General features: G+C 33.1%; 2 protein-coding genes across 3 annotated transcripts in view; both read right to left on the bottom strand.

The window, feature by feature from the left end:
- Positions 1–20,885, bottom strand: part of LOC127847177 (voltage-dependent L-type calcium channel subunit beta-1-like) — a 151,288-nt gene that overhangs the window by 84,181 nt on the left and 46,222 nt on the right. The window lies entirely within an intron of this gene.
- Positions 4,577–8,858, bottom strand: LOC127847178 (fibroleukin-like). Its single transcript, XM_052378902.1, has one exon. It carries the CDS (start codon positions 7,929–7,931, stop codon positions 6,390–6,392), a length of 1,542 nt encoding a protein of 513 aa, XP_052234862.1. The 5' UTR covers positions 7,932–8,858; the 3' UTR covers positions 4,577–6,389.

Raw genomic sequence — 20,885 nt, 5'->3', positions numbered from 1 at the left:
ATGTGGTCATGGATGGTCGAGATAGACCGTGTTGTCATAAGAGATGTTCAGTATTAATTTGAAGTAAATTGGTGAATAAATGAATAAGTTATGTTAAAGCTATTTTTTTGGTGTGCTTGGTCCTCCTCCTATACTATTATCACGAGAACTTTGAAACTTACACACATGGTAGCTATGAGCATATGTGAGACGGTGCACTATTTGGAATTTTGATATGACCCCTGGGTCAAAAGTTATTATCATGTGCTTCGCCTGTTGTTAGTAAATTGAGTTTTTTTTACCCATTTTATCCATTAATTTGCCCATAACTTTTGACTTTTACAAGCGTGTGGAATAATAATAATAATAATAATGATTAATAATGATAATAATAATAATCATCATCATCATCATCACCATCTTTAATTCGTAATCAGAAGTAGCTTTTATATAAAGAAGAGCTTTTCCATTTGTTTATTTAAGAAATTATTAATTGTTTTCAGAAAAGTAATTTTTGATTTTACTATGAGAAAGTGTAACTTCTCAGACAGTGCATACCCCGATGAACCACAGGTGGTTAGCGTGTGGCTATGATATTAATTAGTGAAAACATCATTTTGAATGATAAATAATCATATTATAACGAAAAATTAACTTTTCTGAAAAACAATATTTCACTATCAAATATATATATAACAAGGTATGCAACTCAAAATCAGCCCAAAACGGGGTGCATCGCTTTGAACAGCCATATCTTCATCAATTGTGCAGCGATTTTCACGATCTCGGTCTTATTCAACGCAGAAATGAATTTCCTTTCTGGAAATGTATATGTCTTGCAATATTTTTACAAATGCTGGGTCAACTTTTAAGAAATAACACGATACACAACACGCATGACCCAGTTGACAGTGATCATGTATTCTTTATGAATGAAATCTCCGGTTGTAAAGACACACCTCCACATTGGACCAATGAAATCACTCGTATGTTTAAAATGTCAGTTAGTTGAAATGTATGTAAACAAAGGTTTCAAACGGCGCTGGACAGTTAGTCTTGATGCAGAATGTAACGACAAGAACGGTAATAATGTTTTTTCATACGTTTTATTGAATTATGGTATCGAACTACATGAACTTTGTAGGGAAGTTGCCCTTTACTCCGTGAAGATTTCAGTCTTAAAGACAGCATGATCACTGTCAACTGGGTCATGCGTGTTGTGTATCGTGTTATTTCTTAAAAGTTGACCCAGCATTTGTAAAAATATTGCAAGACATATACATTTCCAGAAAGGAAATTCATTTCTGCGTTGAATAAGACCGAGATCGTGAAAATCGCTGCTAAATTGATGAAGATATGGCTGTTCAAAGCGATGCACCCCGTTTTGGGCTGATTTTGAGTTGCATACCTTGTTATATATATATTTGATAGTGAAATATTGTTTTTCAGAAAAGTTAATTTTTCGTTATAATATGATTATTTATCATTCAAAATGATGTTTTCACTAATTAATATCATAGCCACACGCTAACCACCTGTGCGATGAACTGCTGTTAAATTCTTGTAACTACAATATAAATATGACATTAGCTATACTTTTTACGAGAATCAGGTCACAGCGCACTTATAATCGCTGGCGTATAAAAATAATTTAGTTTGTTTCAGTTCTGGTTTCACTTTCGTTTAACGGCATAATTGTGAAGCTAACGAAAAATTATGACGTCATTTGTCTTAGGGACTGAAAGAAATGTCATGAAGAATCAAAAAATAAATACAATGACGTAATTATGATTTATTTATGAATATATACGTTTAAAATTACATATGTATGCCTTTCTTTGAGAAATAAAAAAAAAACGAGTCACTAGAGCGGATTAGCGAATCAGAGTGCAGCGTTTACGTGAATATGAAATAAGTTGTAATTACATTCATTCATTAAATTGCGATGGTTGTAGCAAATTCTAGATCACCGATATCTGTGTGGAACGTGTGTGCTTATTAAAATGATCGATTAAGGCGATGTTTTTATCAAATAAATGTGTTAGGTTTTCTTCTAAAACTGGTCAATCTGTAAGAGTCATTATGAGCGGATTGTCTGTGTGTCTATAGCTCCAGCAATTGCCGTTTCGTCTTTATATCGGATATAAGAATAAAGGGACCAAACTCACGGTTCACATATTTCTGAATGGATGTGGTAAGCACCCCTTCGCCTTCAAAATTTAAAGGGACGCCGCATATGCAAAACATAAGGTTGTTATGAGAATATATGCATATTCATTAAATGTATAGACCGACAATTTAGTGGCGACGTGGGAATTGAAAGGACGTTGAGAGAACCGGTATGATATTTTTGTTAAAGTATTACAATACGATTATGTTTTCACCAACCAGGATCAACATACTATTGAGCAAGGACATATACCACCATACTGATTTACCAACCTGCCAATAACCCTCCAAAAGTCCCATCAATTATGGCAAATAGTTAAGGTACATTATTATATAATTTTAAATTGATAATTAAAAGAATATTTAAATTGATAATAAAAAGAAATCATTATTTAAAACGTCAACAAATGTTACCTCAAATGAGAGTGTGGTTTAATACCTTGATAATTCAATAGTTATTGGTAGATTTAGTAGGCCACGTTAATGGCCACGTTAATTGCTTTATTAACAGTAATTAATCAATTGTATTATTTAAAACATATTTCCGTGAATTGCTACGAATATAAAACATACACATTTTCTTCAATTTCCAAATGTTTTGAAATTCATATAAATTATCCCAATTATTCCAAAATGTATTATCAAAATTTCAAAACTTCTTGTCTTACAGACTGTTGTAGAAAAATGTGCATGGCTATTACAACTACTATTATAGCTAATATTGTTTGCAATATTAAATGCTTGTGTAAGGTAGGATGTAGTGTGACCAGGCAAACACTGACGCACAGTGACAGCTGTTTAATTTATGCACTTATGTTCGAATCGTAGCCATTCAAGCTCTTGTAAAAGTGCCAAAATGAAAAAGTCACGGATTTTTTTTTCTTTTTTAAATAGCGCTTATGAAGAGAACTAAAATTTGGGAGATATAACTTTAAACATTTGAACTCGAAATAATATAATACTAATAATAATAATAATAATAATAACAATAATAATAATAATAATTAAGTACGTGATTTAGTACGTTGTTATTTATGTATTTATTGTATGTATGTGATATGTTGATATGTTAATTTGCGTGCGTATGTGAGTAAAGTCATGTAATTGCGGATTGTGCCAGTAAAGTGAAACTGAAAGCATCATACTGAAAGTAGACGTGTATGCGGAAAGTAGTTGCAAACGGATTTCGTATTGTCTTTTGTATGCCTTGTTATTGAGCGGTGATGATTAGTGCATGAAATCAGTGAATGCATGTAAAGTGCACTTTAATGTGTGTAAAGTGCACTTGTGAAACGTTGCGTATGTGTTTGTAGTGGGCATGCGCTACTGGGTGGTTAAGTATGGTAATTTTCACATTGACGGGCGGGGGATTCAGGAAATAGTCGATGCACGATTTATGGCGAAAACACACTAAGATATTTGCTTCATGTGGAGATTGTCGAAAGACGTGCCTATTTGTAAAACGTTGTCTTTGTCTTCTGGATGAAAAGCCATTTCGCGATCGCGTCCATTCCTTTAGTGGTTATCAACTGTGTGTGTGTGTGTATTTCATTGGCAGCGACGTTGACAGACGAGAGTTTGTGGTGCATTTATTGAAGTACATGGATTTTGTCGAAATCCCACTGCCGAATCCCCGAGTTCGCTTGCATTTGGGCGAATAGGTTCTTCTTAGAAGTTGCGTGACATACGTTTTTGATGGCATCTTTTGGGATAAGATCGATTGATCTTTAAAACTGATACTAGCCTTGCACCCTCTGATGTAAAGAAAATAGAAAAAGCAGGACCATAAACGTCGTCCGTTCCATATTTGGGAATTAAATGCAGTGTAAACTAAAGCGTAAATGCTATTCGATATAATCTTGACCAGTCAGGCAGCCCCAAATCGTATATTGACCGAAGCCGCATACAGTTTGAGGCTGCCTGGCCGGCCACTATTATGCCGCTGGACCTGACGTGGGTTTTCTCATTTTCCTAGAGTGTACCGAACATTTTGTCATGTGTATCAATAAGTGTATAATCAACGATATTAATATCAATCAAGATATTGATCTTTAAAACTGATACTAGCCTTGCACACTCTGATGTAAAGAAAAGGCAGGACAAATGCTCGTTACAATGCTGTTACTTAAAGTGATATATTATGGGCATTTTCACTGTTGAATTGAGCTGAAAAGAATTAACAGGTCAAAAGAGTTAGTTAAAATGTGCTTACTGACCAATTATCTGCAACTCATCTTGCTACCAGTTGTTTATACAAAGTATTTATTATATTCGCTATTTTCCATGACTCACCCAGTCCTCTAAGCCGAAATGATCCGTAAAACAAAATAGTGTCTTTGTGTCGTATGAACGAATCTGCATAATATCACTTTAATAGTAAAAAAACCCACATTTTAACGCATAACTTTTTTATTTGTGCTTGAAAAAAACAACAATTTTAATAAAACATAAACAGTTTACAGTGTTGTTTAAAGTTTGAAAACAAATTTGAAAAAAAAATCAAAAATAAAAAAGTTATTAATTTAAAAAAAAATCAAAAAATACATATGTATATTATAACAAAAAAAATTCAATTTTTGTGTTTATATTAAAACATAAACAGTTTATAGTGCTGTTTAAAAGTTTGAAAAAAAATGAAAAATGATAAAAAATGAACAAGTTATAAGCAAAATATGTTTTGCATTAAGCACCCTTTTCACACAAACGTCCTATTTACGTGCACACACGAAATACGCTCGCTCGCTCGTTCGCTCGCTCCATCGAAATCAAACAATAAGATAGTGAAATCTCTATGAATTTGGCTCGCTGAATCCGAATCCGGTGTTAATTTCCCGATATATTGATCCGTTAAAGAATTATTGATTTTAAATGGTAAAATTCGATAAGAATGCAGCACAGTTTTAACAGAAGCTCAAAATCCAGTATATCTTAAATTCCAGTGAAATAAAACAATAAGATAGTCCAATCTATGTGATTATGTCTCCCGGAACCCGAATCCGGTGCTACTTTTGCGATATCTCGACCCCTTAAAGAATTATACTGCACGGGGCTATCAGTACGTGCTTATAAATTATGCACCCAATACGCTCATTACAATGCCTTAATGGTAAAGAATACATTTAAATAGATGCATATCAATAACTCATTTAGTCAGTCAGTCACTCAATCGTTCAGTCAGTCAGTCACTCAATCACCCACTCCTTCACTCAATCACTCCCTCACTCAATCAGTCAGTCACTCAATCACAAAGTCACTCACTCAGTCAATCAGTCATTTAGTTTCACGGATCAAGATTTTGGTATTAATTATCGGATACAGTTAGCCCTTAAATGTAAGTGTAAGTTCGTTCGCACTTTTGTGTTTGAAAAGACAGGGAAGCAAAAAAGCAATGATCATACAGGTATGGTCCCACTGGATATTTTTACAATCAAACCTTACTACAGTGGGATGTACACTTGTTGACTTTTCTGACGCACCGCTCACTTGGAGACTTTTCTAAACCAACATTTATCAAACTGACTAACTCACTTATGAGTCAGTTTGTATATGTGATAATTTGACTACATTTTGTGCAAGCTCAAGATAAAAGGCTACATCCGCGACGATCATACGCTTTAGCACGTGTGGTATGTAGCCTGCAAAATGCCAACTGCGCGGTTGCGTTCCAGAAATATTCATTCGAACAATACTGTTTTTGAATTATTTTTATGTTATCCTAGCGTAACAACCCACTTAAAATGATGACATCCAAATAAAATTAACATTATATCGCGTTTCACAATTTCCAGCTGCAGCAAGATGAAACAATACCTACCCCACGTGCTTAAGCGTCTGATTGTCAGGGAAGAATGATTTTATCGTGAGCGTCCACAGAATGGTGTAAAATGATAACATTTACAATTTTAAATCTAAATCATTACTTACACTTGAGACATTCGTGTTTGAAAAATACTTGTTTGAAGATTATTGCGTTAGAAAAGTTTTCAGTTGTAGATGTAGCGCAACAAATTTACATGATAGTTGAATTTCACTTGAAATACAAATGTAAAGCATTTATACGCGACATGGTTTTCACAGGTGACTTCTAAAACAGTTATACATGAAATGTGTTTACTAATATCATGCAATATTTTATTGTACATCAAAACATTAAAACAATCGATACAATACGAATGACAATCATTTTCTTTGCTCCAATGGAAATACTTTATCAAGTCATATCTCCGTCTTAATGTGCGTTCTTAGCGCATGCTCATTTGCACAAATTTTAAAGATCTTCTGAACCCAGTGATCGTGAACCATTGAATTCCTCCCAATTTAGGCACGGAATCTTTTTCCTTGAAGTATTTACCGTTTAGATGTGCACCGAAACAGGCATCAAACCACCAACCTCCCCCAGCACCGCATGCACAACAACCGTCACCCCACAGGTCATTATCTCTATCGAAAGTTGAAAACGACCGACCGTTGTGAAGAAGACGACCGTCAAAATCCGTTAATAAACAGTCTCCTGCGTCCCCAGTGTATCCGGACAGATGGAGCTTATACTTCTCAGACTCTGATGATATTTTAAACTCAGAATACAGCGCATATCGCTTTGTTCCATTGAACATCTCCATATCAATCCTCAGCTGTCTCGGTTTGTCCTTAGTCAGCTGGTAGATATGGTGATTGCCCAGCCAGAATTCACCACTCAAGATACCGAAGCCAAATTTGTAATCCGCCCAAGGGCGATTGAAATCTACAGACCCATCTTTCCTCCTCTGTATAACTATCCATCCCTTGTTCGTGGAGTCCAAATTACAATAAACTTGTATGCCGTCTATGTACAAATCGGGATATATTGTATATTCGCCACTCTTAACTACGCTGTCACAGGATTGAGGAAGGAAGTGACGTAGATGCCGAATTAATAAATCAGTTTTGCTCTTCAAGATTTCATTCGACGTTTTAAGATTAGCAGTTTCTGATGTTATCCGAGCTATTTCCTGTAATGCATTCAAAGAACGGTTTGTCAATGACTCATTTAAATGAATAGTCACGTCGTTGAAGTAAGAACGCGTGTTATTTATATATGTTTGACACGCAGCATAGCTATGGTTAATCGCCATGTTTTCTTTTTTTATGTTTTCTATATCTGAACGTAATGTCGTTTCCGCACTTGTTAATCTTGTTTCGACTTTGTAACATTTTTCAACCTGTTGTTTTTTCATTTCTTGAAATTCTACAATTGTTTCGTCTTTAATTGTGTTTATTTCTGGATGTAACTGCGCCATTTTTTCATTTTTAATCGAGTCAATTTCTGAAAGTAATGTCTTTTCCGCATTGTTTAATCTAGATTCCATGTTAATAAACTTTTTGCTGATATTTCCGATTTCAAAATCATGTTGTTTTCTCATTTCTTGAAATTCCTTTCGAAGCAATATATTTTCGAATTTTTCTCTCTTAAATGCCATCATTACATTTTCATATTGACTCACAATATCTCCACAATCACACGACGCCTGTTGTGTTTTAGAAACTTGTTCTTCGTCATGTCTCACAACCTGTCCTGAAGATCCCGTAAGCCTGGTAGAAAGCGCAGATATGTCCTCTATTATAAAATTTATTTCTTCTTTCAGATCCTTTCGTAAATTACGCAATTCAGCTCTTAAGTCTTCTTCAATTCTATCCAATCTTCTACTAATTCTAGATGTTGATGTTTCACTTGACATTTGTGAAAAAACAGTTGGAAGTAAAACTAAATATACAATGTACAAGACCATTTTGTATTTAAAATACATAACTATATTTCTAAATACCACACGTGTAATGCACAGAAGTGAGACGAAGCACTGTATTTAAAAACACAAGAAACGCACGGCTTCAATATATCCGCCACTCAGCTACCTGGCAAACATTAATAACGGAAACCCAGACGCTGAGTTTAAAAGTCTGCCGCTATCTCTGTTTTACATTATGTTGCTGAGCAACATTTAACTACACAAAATACGTGATTCTATTAATTGATATCAACGAATTGACATGACGCCTTATCAGTGATCGCTCCGCCCACTTGATCACGTGGCTCAGTGGAAAGAAAACCTAGACAAACTAACACCAAAATGGCTTCTTTGCCTATAGACTGCATATAGATTTACGCTATATTCCGGATGATTTTATGGACTTGTTTAACACCATATTACACTTGTAAAGGGGTTGATGCCATTTAGTTATTCTGCAAATGCAAAAAAATATACGTTTAAAGAGAACATCAGCTATTTATAACGGGTAAATCGGTACATTAAACACGCTCTCAAACGCTTGCGCGCTTACCGAAATCGAACCCGTTATTACGTGTAATGGTGGTATTTGCAATAAATTAACACTTCACCGGTATTTACCCGTGTTATTAACAAAATTATTACCGAAACATTGCCGCCTCCCCGTGTATTTGACACGAAATAGCGCTTTATAACTGGGAATTCGGTGAAGTTTTACGCGCTTTCTGACGCCGGGTGGGTACCTCAATCCCACATGTTATTGCGTATAAAAGTGATATTAATCATATTAAACATTGCTTATCGGACATTTATCAATAACTATAATTTAAAGCGCAAAAACAACACAGTAAGTTTGGACATTGTCTGATATAAAATTAGCGTTGTACGAAATGGAATACGGTCAGGCTATTATAAATTAATAAGGCTACCAATATCAGACGCTCGCGCAGGTACATGTACCGACTTCCCCGAAGTTACCGCATTTATTGGTTTACTAATATCAGTAATAATAACTCTTTTACAATAGCATTTATCGATACGTCTTTATTAAAATAATAACAAAATGGTTTTCACTTGTTTCATACACACACAGAAACGTGATTTTTAACGGGGATTTCGTAAAGTTACACGAATTTGGTACCAAAATTCTCAATTATTTTACATGCACACGTGACATAATACATACTTAATAATGCTTAGTTATTGCTTATATGACATTTCAAGTTTGTGAAATAAATTAATGTTCTATAAAGGAGATCTCGGTAATTCTTGAAGCTTCCACTCGCTCTTGTCAAGACCGCATTGCCACGTTGGAAATGGTCTTTTTTCGGCTTTTGAAACGAAATAAATTCAATGTCACCAACTAATCTGTCAGGATATTGATTATCCGAGTTACATAATCCCCATTGACACCGTTTAACCATTTTTAATCGTTTTTTTAAAGAGGAAAACAAAAGAAACTCGTTGGAATATAAGTGAACCTAAACATGTAGCTTGTCTAGAAAATGGCGGACAGGTCGTTGCAAACGAGTGCGCCCGATTAATCGATCGCTGATTGGTGGATCAATTCTAGTGGGCGGAGCGATCATAGATAAGGCGTCATGTCAATTATGTTTTGAACGTGCAGCGCTATGTAATTTCTGTTACATGAAAAGACAGATGGTGAAAGAGGTTCGCGTTTAAAGTGGCGTATCAAAGTCGATTTGTACCTCTGAAATACTAAGTTAAAATATCAATAGCACATCTCAGCATTGAGACATTGTTAAATATGGCAATCTTATTAACAAAATGATTTCGACGAAACAAAAGAAATTTAAAAGTGCATTTTCTTAGGTTCAGGCAAGTAAAAGTTATTCTTTGATTTAACCCATTTATGCCTAGTGGACTCTCCCATCCTTCTAAATCGGATCAATGTATTTCCAAAATTAGGGATGTCTAGTATATTTATTTCTATATTTAGAATATTTCCTACAGAAATTCCTTTAAGTAAACAGCGCAGACCCTGATGAGACGCCGCGTCACGCGGCGTCTAATCTGGGTCTACGCTGTTTGCTAAGGCCTTTATTCTAGACGCTACGCATAAATGGGTTAAAGACGATTTCAACGCACCTTATTCGATATGGATAACTATGTATCGACTAGGCTACATTTATATGACGATTCATTTTAGATGTATTTAATAATTATATTGCAATGAAAATAAACTACTTTTAGATTGCGTGGCTAATTACAAAAAATTGGAACAATATACCAAATGCTTTAATTCTAAATAACGTTTGAATCTGCATGTTGTAACAAGTTTCAATGATAAAATAAGTTAATGCTTGAAAATTTGGATATATGGTGGCTAACAAAATTCGAGAACGCATATAAGCTATATCAATAAAATCGTAGCATGTCCGTTAAACAAAAAATAAAACTTATCCATTTTTTTTAAAACAGTGACTTGTAAAGTGCAATAAAATTCAGAGTTCTTACAAAATAGCTGGACAAAGCTAAATGCGCTATTACACGTCACATCCGTTTCCAATTGAAAAACCCATATAAACCATCTTTCCATAATTTTGATTTGCCATGACTCTGGAACGAAATTATATCCCTATCGGGATATAATTGTTAGTATTAGCTATGTCACTTTATCAATTAACGTTACGTATGTTTAACTGTTTACCAATGTTTATGAACAAAATGTCAATATTCTGTGATGTGTTCTTGTTTTAAAACATTATTTAGCAATATACAATATGTTATAATTATTATTTTCATTATTATTTATTATTATTATTATTTATTTTTATTATTATTATTAGTAATAGTAGTAGTAGTAGTAGTAGTAGTAGTAGTAGTAGTAGTAGTAGTAGTAGTAGTATAATAATAATAATAATAATAATAATAATAATAATAATAATAATAATAATAATAATAAAAATAATAATAATAATAATAATCATCATCATCATTATCATCATCATCATCATCATCATCATCATCATCATCATCATCATCATCATCATCATCATCATCATCATCATAATCATCATCATAAAAATAAAAATAATAATAATAATTAAAATATTAGTTTTATTATTATTATCATTATTATTATTATTATTATTATTATTATTATTATTATTATTATTATTATTATTATTATTATTATTATTATTGAAGTAGTAGTAGTGGTAGTAGTAGAAGTAGTAGTAGCAGCAGCACCAACAGCAGCAGCAGAAGCAGTAGTAGTTTTAGTAGAAGTAGTAGTAGTAGTAGTAGTAGTAGTAGTAGTAGTAGTAGTAGTAGTAGTAGTTGTAGTAGTAGTAGTAGTAGTAGTAGTAGTAGTAGTAGTAGTAGTAGTAGTAGTAGTAGTAGTAGTAGTAGTAGTAGTAGTAGTAATAGTAATAGTAGTAGTAAAAGTGTTAGTATCATTACATGGATTTCTTATTCTAAGAATTAAAAAATAGATATGTATTGGTATTTACGAACAGTCATATTATTTTTAATCAGTATAGAGGGAACATTTTGAACTGTTGCCCTCAGCATTACGGCTTTAGAGCAACTTTTCAAACGACTGCCCTCTAATTCTATGGTAATAATTAATGATTAATAATACAAGTTTGACTTTTCCCAAATGTTATTGAAAATATCTGTGTAATACACGCTGTACGTAGGCTGAAAACGCTTTAACGGTTTTCAATGCACGTACGACAGGTTGTTCGTTAAAGAAGAACATCAAAACGCCAGAAAATAACAGACTATTTGTGCGGTTTAACAAAATAATTATCATACGCATATTTATGGCTATAGTTCGGGTATAATATTGCCCTCTCGAAGAGTTTTGTCCACCTCGGTTGTCAGCCTACAAATACACATGTACATCACCTCTTGGGGCTTACCTAATATGTTGTGTTGTTACATGTTGTACATATCGATAACTATAATTAATACCACCGACTTTATGTGAAACCATATCACAGATAGTCCTCGCCCATATTTTAAATCATTATTTCCTATTTAATGCTATAATTATAAAATAATGTAATTTAAATATGGTGTATATTGAAATATTATTTTTGTATTTTTGCGGCATTATTGGGAGATGATGCATTGGCTTAAATTATTATTTGAATAGGATACATATAAGTTTTTTTACTAGAGTTGCGACACCTTAAGGGTTTCGCGGGATGGAATGAGTGGGGAGATGAAATAAAATTGAAAACCTATTTCTTTTTGTGCATTTAATGATGGTGACCAAAGTTCTCGCAAAAAATAATATGCATATCACATGATAGTAACCATAATACTCGCAGACATGTTTATTTTTTCCAGGCCGTTCGATTAGCTAACTTAAAAAGTAGAACTTCAATTCCCATGACTATAATATTAAAAACGTGAAAAGAGCAAACAAATGCAGTGTGTCGGACATCCCCATCTTAAACACTATCGACTAGCATTAAGCATTTTACTGTGTCTATAAAATTATGTGTATTTTATTGAGACATCATTATAGCTTTGCGTTCAAGATAGTGTTGATTTCATTTTGCAATGCAATCAGCGCTTTGATTTTATATTACGAAATGTACTACGCAGCATTCTATACATAAATGGTGACGTCACTACGTTATTGTCACCTCTATACTTAGACGCATCACGCACCTCCATTTGGAGGCATTTATGACTACGACACAAAGAAGTCCGCGGATGAATGAAGAATTTGCTTTATAAGTAAACTTTCATGTTATGATTTAAAAGTTAAGTATAGTTTTGTTCAGTCTTACGGTCTTATGTTGGTATCAATTAAAATTTTCGTAAGTTTTCAACAATTTCGCTCTTTATTCATTTTTTTAAACTGTACTTTCACTTTCGGTTATATAACAACATGTATCCTTTATTGACGAAAGATTGCAATGAAATAGCGTTTTCAAAACCGCTTAAAAAGTTTCAGAAGGTGCATCTGATGCATGTTATGAATAGACACAATGTCATAACTATATTGCCGACTAGTATGGGAACAATTTGGTATTTCAAGTGGCTCCATTTGCATTGCAAGAGAAGTTCAAATTGACTTGTTCAGTTTGTTAAATTTTGACACCCTAATTATATATTTTTTTATAAGTGCTTGATAGATTTTTTTCTTTAAATAATTGAGATCAATGAAAATTTTAGTAAAAGCACAGCATTGATGTTCTATGATGGTCATTTTTTAGTGGAATAGTATGTTACAATAAAACAATTATAACTAGTGTATTAATGAATTTAGATTAGGTGTCATCTTTAAATGGGGTAGTAATTCATTATATGAGATTAGCACATTATATAGTTGAAAAATAAATAACACTTTAATGACTTACCATAGTAAAATTAAGTAGCATAGAATGTGTTGCAGGTCATAAAATGTGAAACTGAAATTGAAGAAGGTTTACAAATATTTTACACTGACAACACTGTTGGTTTTCAAAAAAAAAATCCTTCCTATCTACCTGCCCTAGTTTTTTGGGGCAAATTTAAATATTATTAATATCATTGAGTTAAATTATTAAAATATCAATATGTTTTGATTACATTAGCTTATTTTATTATTAATAATAAATACTTTGCAAGGAAAGTCCAATTCTGTTTTAATTAGTCTTAATTAGGTACTAGTAAAATTGAAAATATCAGTGACATCCAAAACTTGGCTTATATGCATATGAATGCATATTTTCTTTGACAGTTACATAGTACCCTATTTAATTGGATTAAAAACAACAAATAACTATAGTTCTACAACCCAGCCCAAGTTGACTCAAACTGAATTAATTCATCAATTGATCCTATTTAATTATATTAAAAACAACATGTGTAAGATTTTGAGAATATCTCATGTATTCCTCTAGTACACCAACATGCACGTCTTACTAATGATTAACATGCACTCCTTAAACAGTTTAACAAAAATAATGAATGATTAATCCAAAGAAAACAACAAACAAGCTGCTTCATATAAAAAGTTAATTACATAAGATTACATAAGCAAAAAAATCATTTTGATAATAAATCAAGATTTTACTTCAACCAAACCATTATAAATTTATTGTGAGGAGGGGGGTAATGTAAGCACTAAAACTAAAATGGGGGAAATGTCTGGTGAGGGAACATCTTAGGTGGGGCGTCCGGAATTCCTTCTAAGGGCGACAGTGTTGTTAATGTGTCTTTAGAGGAAATAACTGAAGGAAAGTACTCATTGGTGTATGCCCATCCAGAAGCATTTCTGAGCATATCAATAGGAACAGCAATATTGAGTGCATTTGAAAGAGATATAACTGTTTCATGTATTGCTTTTGATGAAGCCCACAAATCATGGTCCTTTAATGGTAGCTTTCCTATTAGCGAATTTTATACTTATTTTTTACTCTACAATCTAGCTCTTTTGTCATAAAATGAGAAGTTTTATTATCCAACAGGTTTTGTGTTTGAACCTCACAAATTTTATAATACCAAAGTCCCATCATATAATCATCATCACAATCAGCAGCAGCATTATCATATTCATCATCATCATTGTTAGCAGCAGCATCATTGTGTTGTATTATCAGAATTCAATACAAATACAAACACAACCATTACAACTCTTACTACTACTACTACTAATTAATTAATTATCTACTACTACAACAAGAACAACAACTACGACTTCTACTACTGATCTTACTTCTACTACTACTAGTCTACTACTACTACTACTACTACTACTACTACTACTACTACTTCTACTACTACTACTACTACTTCTACTACTACTACTACTACTACTACTACTACTACTACTACTACTACTACTACTACCACCACCACCACCACCACCACCACCACTACTACTACTACTACTACTACAACTACTACTACTTGGTACACCAGAACTTGTTGTCCATGGAGATGATAAGGAGAACTCCCAGAGTATTGATCGAACCCACGCCCAGCGGACATCATTCTCTACAGCATAGCGACCATGAATTAATATTTGACACCATGTACAACATAATTCACCTTATTACAAAAAACATGGAATTCACAAAGTGACTGAAAATGCTTTAAAATAAATGCAAATTTGAAATTTGAAACAAAACAACCTAAGCAATACATAATAAGAAACACTACATTATTGAAACACTGATACCATGAACATTTTAGGGTGTAACACCTTATGTACATGTACCAGACCTTTAATGTACTACCGGTACTTTGAAACTTTATGTACCACCTACATAAAATATAGGTGTTATTGTCCATTCATTCATAGCAGTCCTGATGAATTATGGTCATTCTCTAAACATGATTAAAGTCTAAAGAAGGAAATAATTTTGATTTTTTTTACAGTTTGAACATTGAGGTCATTCTCTCTTCTCTTCAAAGTATCATATTTCAATTATACAATATAATACAAACATTTTAGACTTTATAATCCTTAGTCAGGATAAGATAAGAGACAAATGAATTTTTATAATTTACTTCAATTTCAGGTAAGACTAATAAATCATTTATTAAGTACTACATGTACTTGGGCTAATAAATTAAACTAAGACACTCAGTGACACTTAGACAATCTGACAAAATATAAAATCTATCGCCAATATATAAGTCTAAATTCATAAATACTATCACACAAAATACATTTCATCAATAACACACATTCATATTAAATTAGTTATCTCTTTATATTATAAATATGGTACATAAAGTGTCAGATAGTGGTACATAAAGTTTCGGTATATAAACGGACTGGTACGTAATGTGTGACATTCAACATTTAAAAAATCAGTTAACAATATATGGACTTCATTGTTTTGCATATACGCAATCAAAGCATATTTATTAAAAATTAAAACACACTGTTCATGGCTGTATCTTTTTATTTATACATGCATAATAAACTATTCTGGTTATTAATACATTTTTAAAATTATATATAAACAAGAGCACCACATTATGGGTGCCAAGCTAGGCTGCGGTGCAGTTTTGAATAAATGAAATTTAAAAGAATTTTTTAGAGGTTAGTGACCTTGACCTTTGACTGAGTGACCCCAAAATGGGTGTGGTGTGTAGAAATCATCACGGTGCATATACATGTGAGGTTTCAATGTTATAGGTGGAAGCACTTTGATTTTAGAGCCGATGTAAAGGTTTTAGCACCACGCGGACATCTGACGACGAGCTATGACAATACCTAGGGTTTTCCCCGAAAACAGCCGAGCTAAAATTGAGCACCATTAGTCCAAATTGTTGACGCTCTTAAATATTAAGCTACTTTTTATATGGGTAATATTTGGAGCAAAGAATTTAGCCCATATAAAAAGTATCTCTAAATTCTTATAAATAAGACTAGAGCGCCATATAAATTAAATGGAAAACATACGACTTTATGTCAAGAAAAATAAAGCTGTAAAAATCTCACCTGCTCGTCTTTGATGTTGCAATTAGCACATTCAGCATTTTCAGTATCTACTAAATAAATATATGAAAGTGCCAAATGTCCAAGATACCATGACTTCCTCCTCAAAATGTTAGATCCTTTGAACTCCATTTATTTTATCCCTGATTATTCCTTTCACACATGAGGCCTACATGTAAGATTCCTTGTAATGTTCACAGCGTTTATTTTAAATCGTTTACGTCCTCAAATTTCAGCAGGTATTAAATTATAAATATTTATTAATGATTTTGATTTATTTACTATTTCGAAGATACAGTCTTGCAACGTGTTTAGTTAGTCTAAGTTACGTGTTAGGTGATTCTTACAAACAATAGACTGACATGAAAAGTGGCTCCTTTTGAAGCACAAACTGCATCCATGTATATATTTCAGCTGGCCCGGTTTGATGGGGCCTGTTTTTGATAATAATTAATTACCATTTTTCACTTCCGTGTTTATTATGTTTACCAACGCCATGATGGAAAAAAGTCCGTTTCCCACAATGCTTCGCGCGCATTCACACAGGTCAGTAAGACCGGTGTGACACAATGTACTACGCAGTACATTGTGTGACGTCATTTCGGTGACGAAACACACTAGTTTTATTTACACTCTCTGGAATTTAAGGACATGTCGCGGACGTGGTGTTTTTTATCTGTAAACTATTTGTTTAAAGCATCGAACGAATGCAAAACGTATTTCGGATTGTGTGGTCATCATGCATAAATGTAAACATAGATAGGTATACAATACGATTGTGTGGTTTGAACTAAGTTTTGATTAAGACATGGATTAATAAAGGTGAAAGTGCATATCGTTTCAAATTGTTTGTTATAAACTTTGGATTAAAGTAGTCAACTTCTTGTTACAAACATTGGATTAACGATGTCATTTAGGTAAGCGTGACGTTTATACTAAATTAAGTTTTTTATTACTCTTGTTAAAGCTGAAATTGAGTCATCAAATTTCGCTACAAAACGGTGTCAGTTGCAATAGATATTTTAATGTGCTACGTGAAATTATAATTATGTTTGATTATTTTGTTTATTTGTTACGCACTTAATGCTGCTAATGACGTGTTGCTCACGACAAGCCTCGCCGTGTAAACCTTTCTTCAACTCGTCGGACAAATTCAAGTACACGTGATACTTACATTGTATTTTATTTTGTCTGTGTATTTGATGAAGGTAACCAAAGATATCACAGAGATTTTAATATACATGAAACTATTTCAATAAATGCTATTTTGAAAAGTCCGTCACCACTCTATCGTTTGTTATTGTTTATATCTTACTATTTTGCTCCTCTATATAAACATTTCTCAAAACCGGCTTTCCGTACTTTTATTTTGCATGCAACTGATTGCGCAATTTATGACGTATGTTGTGTGACGTAATTTATTTGTCAAAACAAACAATTGTAAGTTAAATTCTCTGGATGCTTTTAACAGTTATTTATTTGTTTAAAGCATCGAACGAATGCAAAAACGTATTTCGGATTGTGTGTTTATCATACATAATTGTAATTGTTATATTATATTGGATTATTGTCGTCATTAAGGTAAGCGTGTTGTTTATACTCAATTGATTTACTGCTCACGTTTATTTATTGATTCAATAATTAAACCCTAAATTAATAATGTATTTGTCTCATGATTATCATGTATATTAAAGATATTATCGGATAAATAGAATACCATGTTAATACCAGTGTGTACTTACATTTATCCGACACGTCTCGGAAAGCCTCGCCGTGTAAACCTTTCTTCAACTCGTCGCACACAATTACATAGATTTATGTCATGAATATCTAAACAACCACACTCGATCTGCACAAAAGACATGCATGTGAACTTCGTATTGATATTTAAACACAATTATTACGTCGTTGTTTATAGATTTAACGCCTAACTGTATATTATATTGAATTAATAACGCGTAACTTAGTTTCTTTGTTTCTTAACAAGATGGAAGCTAGCCTAAGCGCTTTTCATGACGTTACGTCACAATGTTTATCTACGCGCGTTGTGTTTCGCAGAAAAAAAAATTAAACACAAAATACTCGAAAACTTGATTTTTCCCAGGTATAGCGCCTACGCCAACAGGTAGATCGCATTCTTGTCCATATACATGTCAAATTTCAGCAAACGTGCTCGGCCAGTTTTCAAGAAGCCCAAATCGCGGCTATATGCCTCAACTTAACGAAACTTAGCCCCCTTTATCATTCGTTCGAATGAACGTCATCAATGATGACGTCCAATACATCACTCATTCCATACCAGAGTTGCGACACCTTAAGGGTTTCGCGGGATGGAATGAGTGGGGAGATCAAATCAAATTGAAAACCGATTATTTCGACCAAAAAATTGGGTACGAAAAACATTTGGGTACGAAAAAAATAAATGGGTAAGAATATACAAATGTGGGTACGAAAACGTTTGGATACGAAAAAAAATTGGGTACGAAAAAAATGGGAACCAAAAAATAATTGGGTATGAAAAAATTTGGGTACGAAAAATTTGGGTAGTAAAAAAATGGGAACGAAAAAAATTTGGGTACGAAAAAAATTGGGTACGAAAAATTTTGGGTTAAAAAAAAAGAGTGGGTACGAAAAAGAGTGGGTACGAAAAAGTTTGGGTACAAAAAAAAGGGTATGAAAAAAAATTTGGGTACGAAAACATGTGGGTACGAAAAAAAATTGGGTACGAAAAAAATTTGGGTACGAAATAAATGGGTACGAAAAAAAAAATTGGGTACGAAAAAATTTGGGTACGAAAAAAATGGGTACGAAAAAAAAATTTGGTAGGAAAAAAATGGGTACAAAAAAAATTTGGGTACGAAAAACATTTGATTACGAAAAATATTTGGGTACGAAAAAAATGGGTACGAAAAAATATGTGGGTACAATGGGTTCATGTTAAGGTTTTAGCATGGCGGACGCCGGATGGCGAAAAGACACTTCATGACACAATGAGCTTGCTATGACAAAACCTCAGGTTTTGTTCGAAAACAGCCAAGCTCATATGCATAAATCAGTGAGTAATAGTACTTATACTCAATAAAAGCTAGGCACAGCGTATAAAATCAGAACCACTGGGCTGAATCTGCTGAAACTTGGTCGCATTATACATTATGGTCCAAACATGCTACAGAATGAGCGCTTCTGGACCTGACAGCGTAAAACATTAACCGATAATAGACAGCACAAAATGGGTTATTTTGTACAAAAAAAAAGTAAACTTCAAGTGGCATTTGATGACTTTTAGACATCAGAAAGTTGCAAATGTTTAATATTCTGCACACTTCGACTTGTTTTTTGTTTTTTTTACAAATTTAGAAGCATTTATCCTTGGGGTGTATATAAACCCTGTTATACAATGTCAAAAATAGCTAAGCAGCAATTCCCCTTTAACATTATTCCTTATATTTAATGGTATTGTTTAAAAAGATAACTGTGTATATTTAATCATAATGGCTCCGTATTTCACACTTGATAGGCCACTGCTGGGGCTTGAACCCAGAACTCATCTCACATTGTAAGATGCATTTTTCAATTAAACTACAATGACTGTATCGTGTGAAGTGGAGCCAACATACACCCACATAAGTGAAAAAATCATTACGTCGATATATTTGTCCTGGGCGTTTCCCAACATGTCGCATAACTGTTTACAACAAAAGATGTATACATAGATAAATATACATACATGTAAATGGGAAAAAATGAACCATCTATTTTTAATTTTTGCTTCATATATACACATTTCCTAGCCATGATTTATAATTATATCATGTAGAAATCATTTTTAGACAGAATATTACTGAAACTGCAATAAACAATAAGATGGATAGATATAATGTTTACTTTTATCTAGTACAATGAACAAATGTTCTTCCGATGCCATTTTCACTAAGGTATAGGTATTGAATCCTGATATATATACGACTAAAAATGAACATCTAAACAGCAGTATTTTACATGAAGAGTACTCACAAAACCACAACAATAATAATCAATGAATGGGCTGTCCGAAATCCGAAAAATATGTACACTACAATAACAAGACGTTAATACAAAATATGCACGTTAACATTATTCAAGATATGAAAGCAATATATCAAGGGATATAGGAAATATTTGGGGTGGTACGCACACTTTAACAAAGAGTCAGTGTGCGAATTTCACATTTGAAACCACTAGCCCGTTCGGGCTACCAGATGGAATTTTTCACTAGCCCGAACCAAAGTTTACTAACCCGAACTGTTTATCACAAGTTTTTAAAATAAGTTTATATTTTTGCGGTTCTGGGTAGATTTTATTGCAGGTAGGGTGTAATTGATGAGGATTGCAACTAACAGTTGATCCCAATTAACTGGAAATGTTATTATAATATTTCATTTTCAATGACACAATACGATTATAATATTTATGTATGACGATATTCGTCAATCAATACCTTACATGCAGTCAAGATGCAAAGGTTTATATCCAGTCTGTAAATAATTTTAGATGTCAATTGTCCCAAATTTGAA

Source organism: Dreissena polymorpha, chromosome 10 (genome assembly GCF_020536995.1).
Source record: "Dreissena polymorpha isolate Duluth1 chromosome 10, UMN_Dpol_1.0, whole genome shotgun sequence".
Classification (NCBI taxonomy): domain Eukaryota; kingdom Metazoa; phylum Mollusca; class Bivalvia; order Myida; family Dreissenidae; genus Dreissena; species Dreissena polymorpha.
The sequence above is the reverse complement of the archived record's forward strand: the minus strand, read 5'-3'. Positions and strand labels throughout refer to the sequence as shown.

Coding starts and splice junctions, on each gene's coding strand:
- LOC127847178 (XM_052378902.1), bottom strand. CDS start 7,931: ATGTATTTTAAATACAAAATGGTCTTGTACATTGTATATTTAGTTTTA.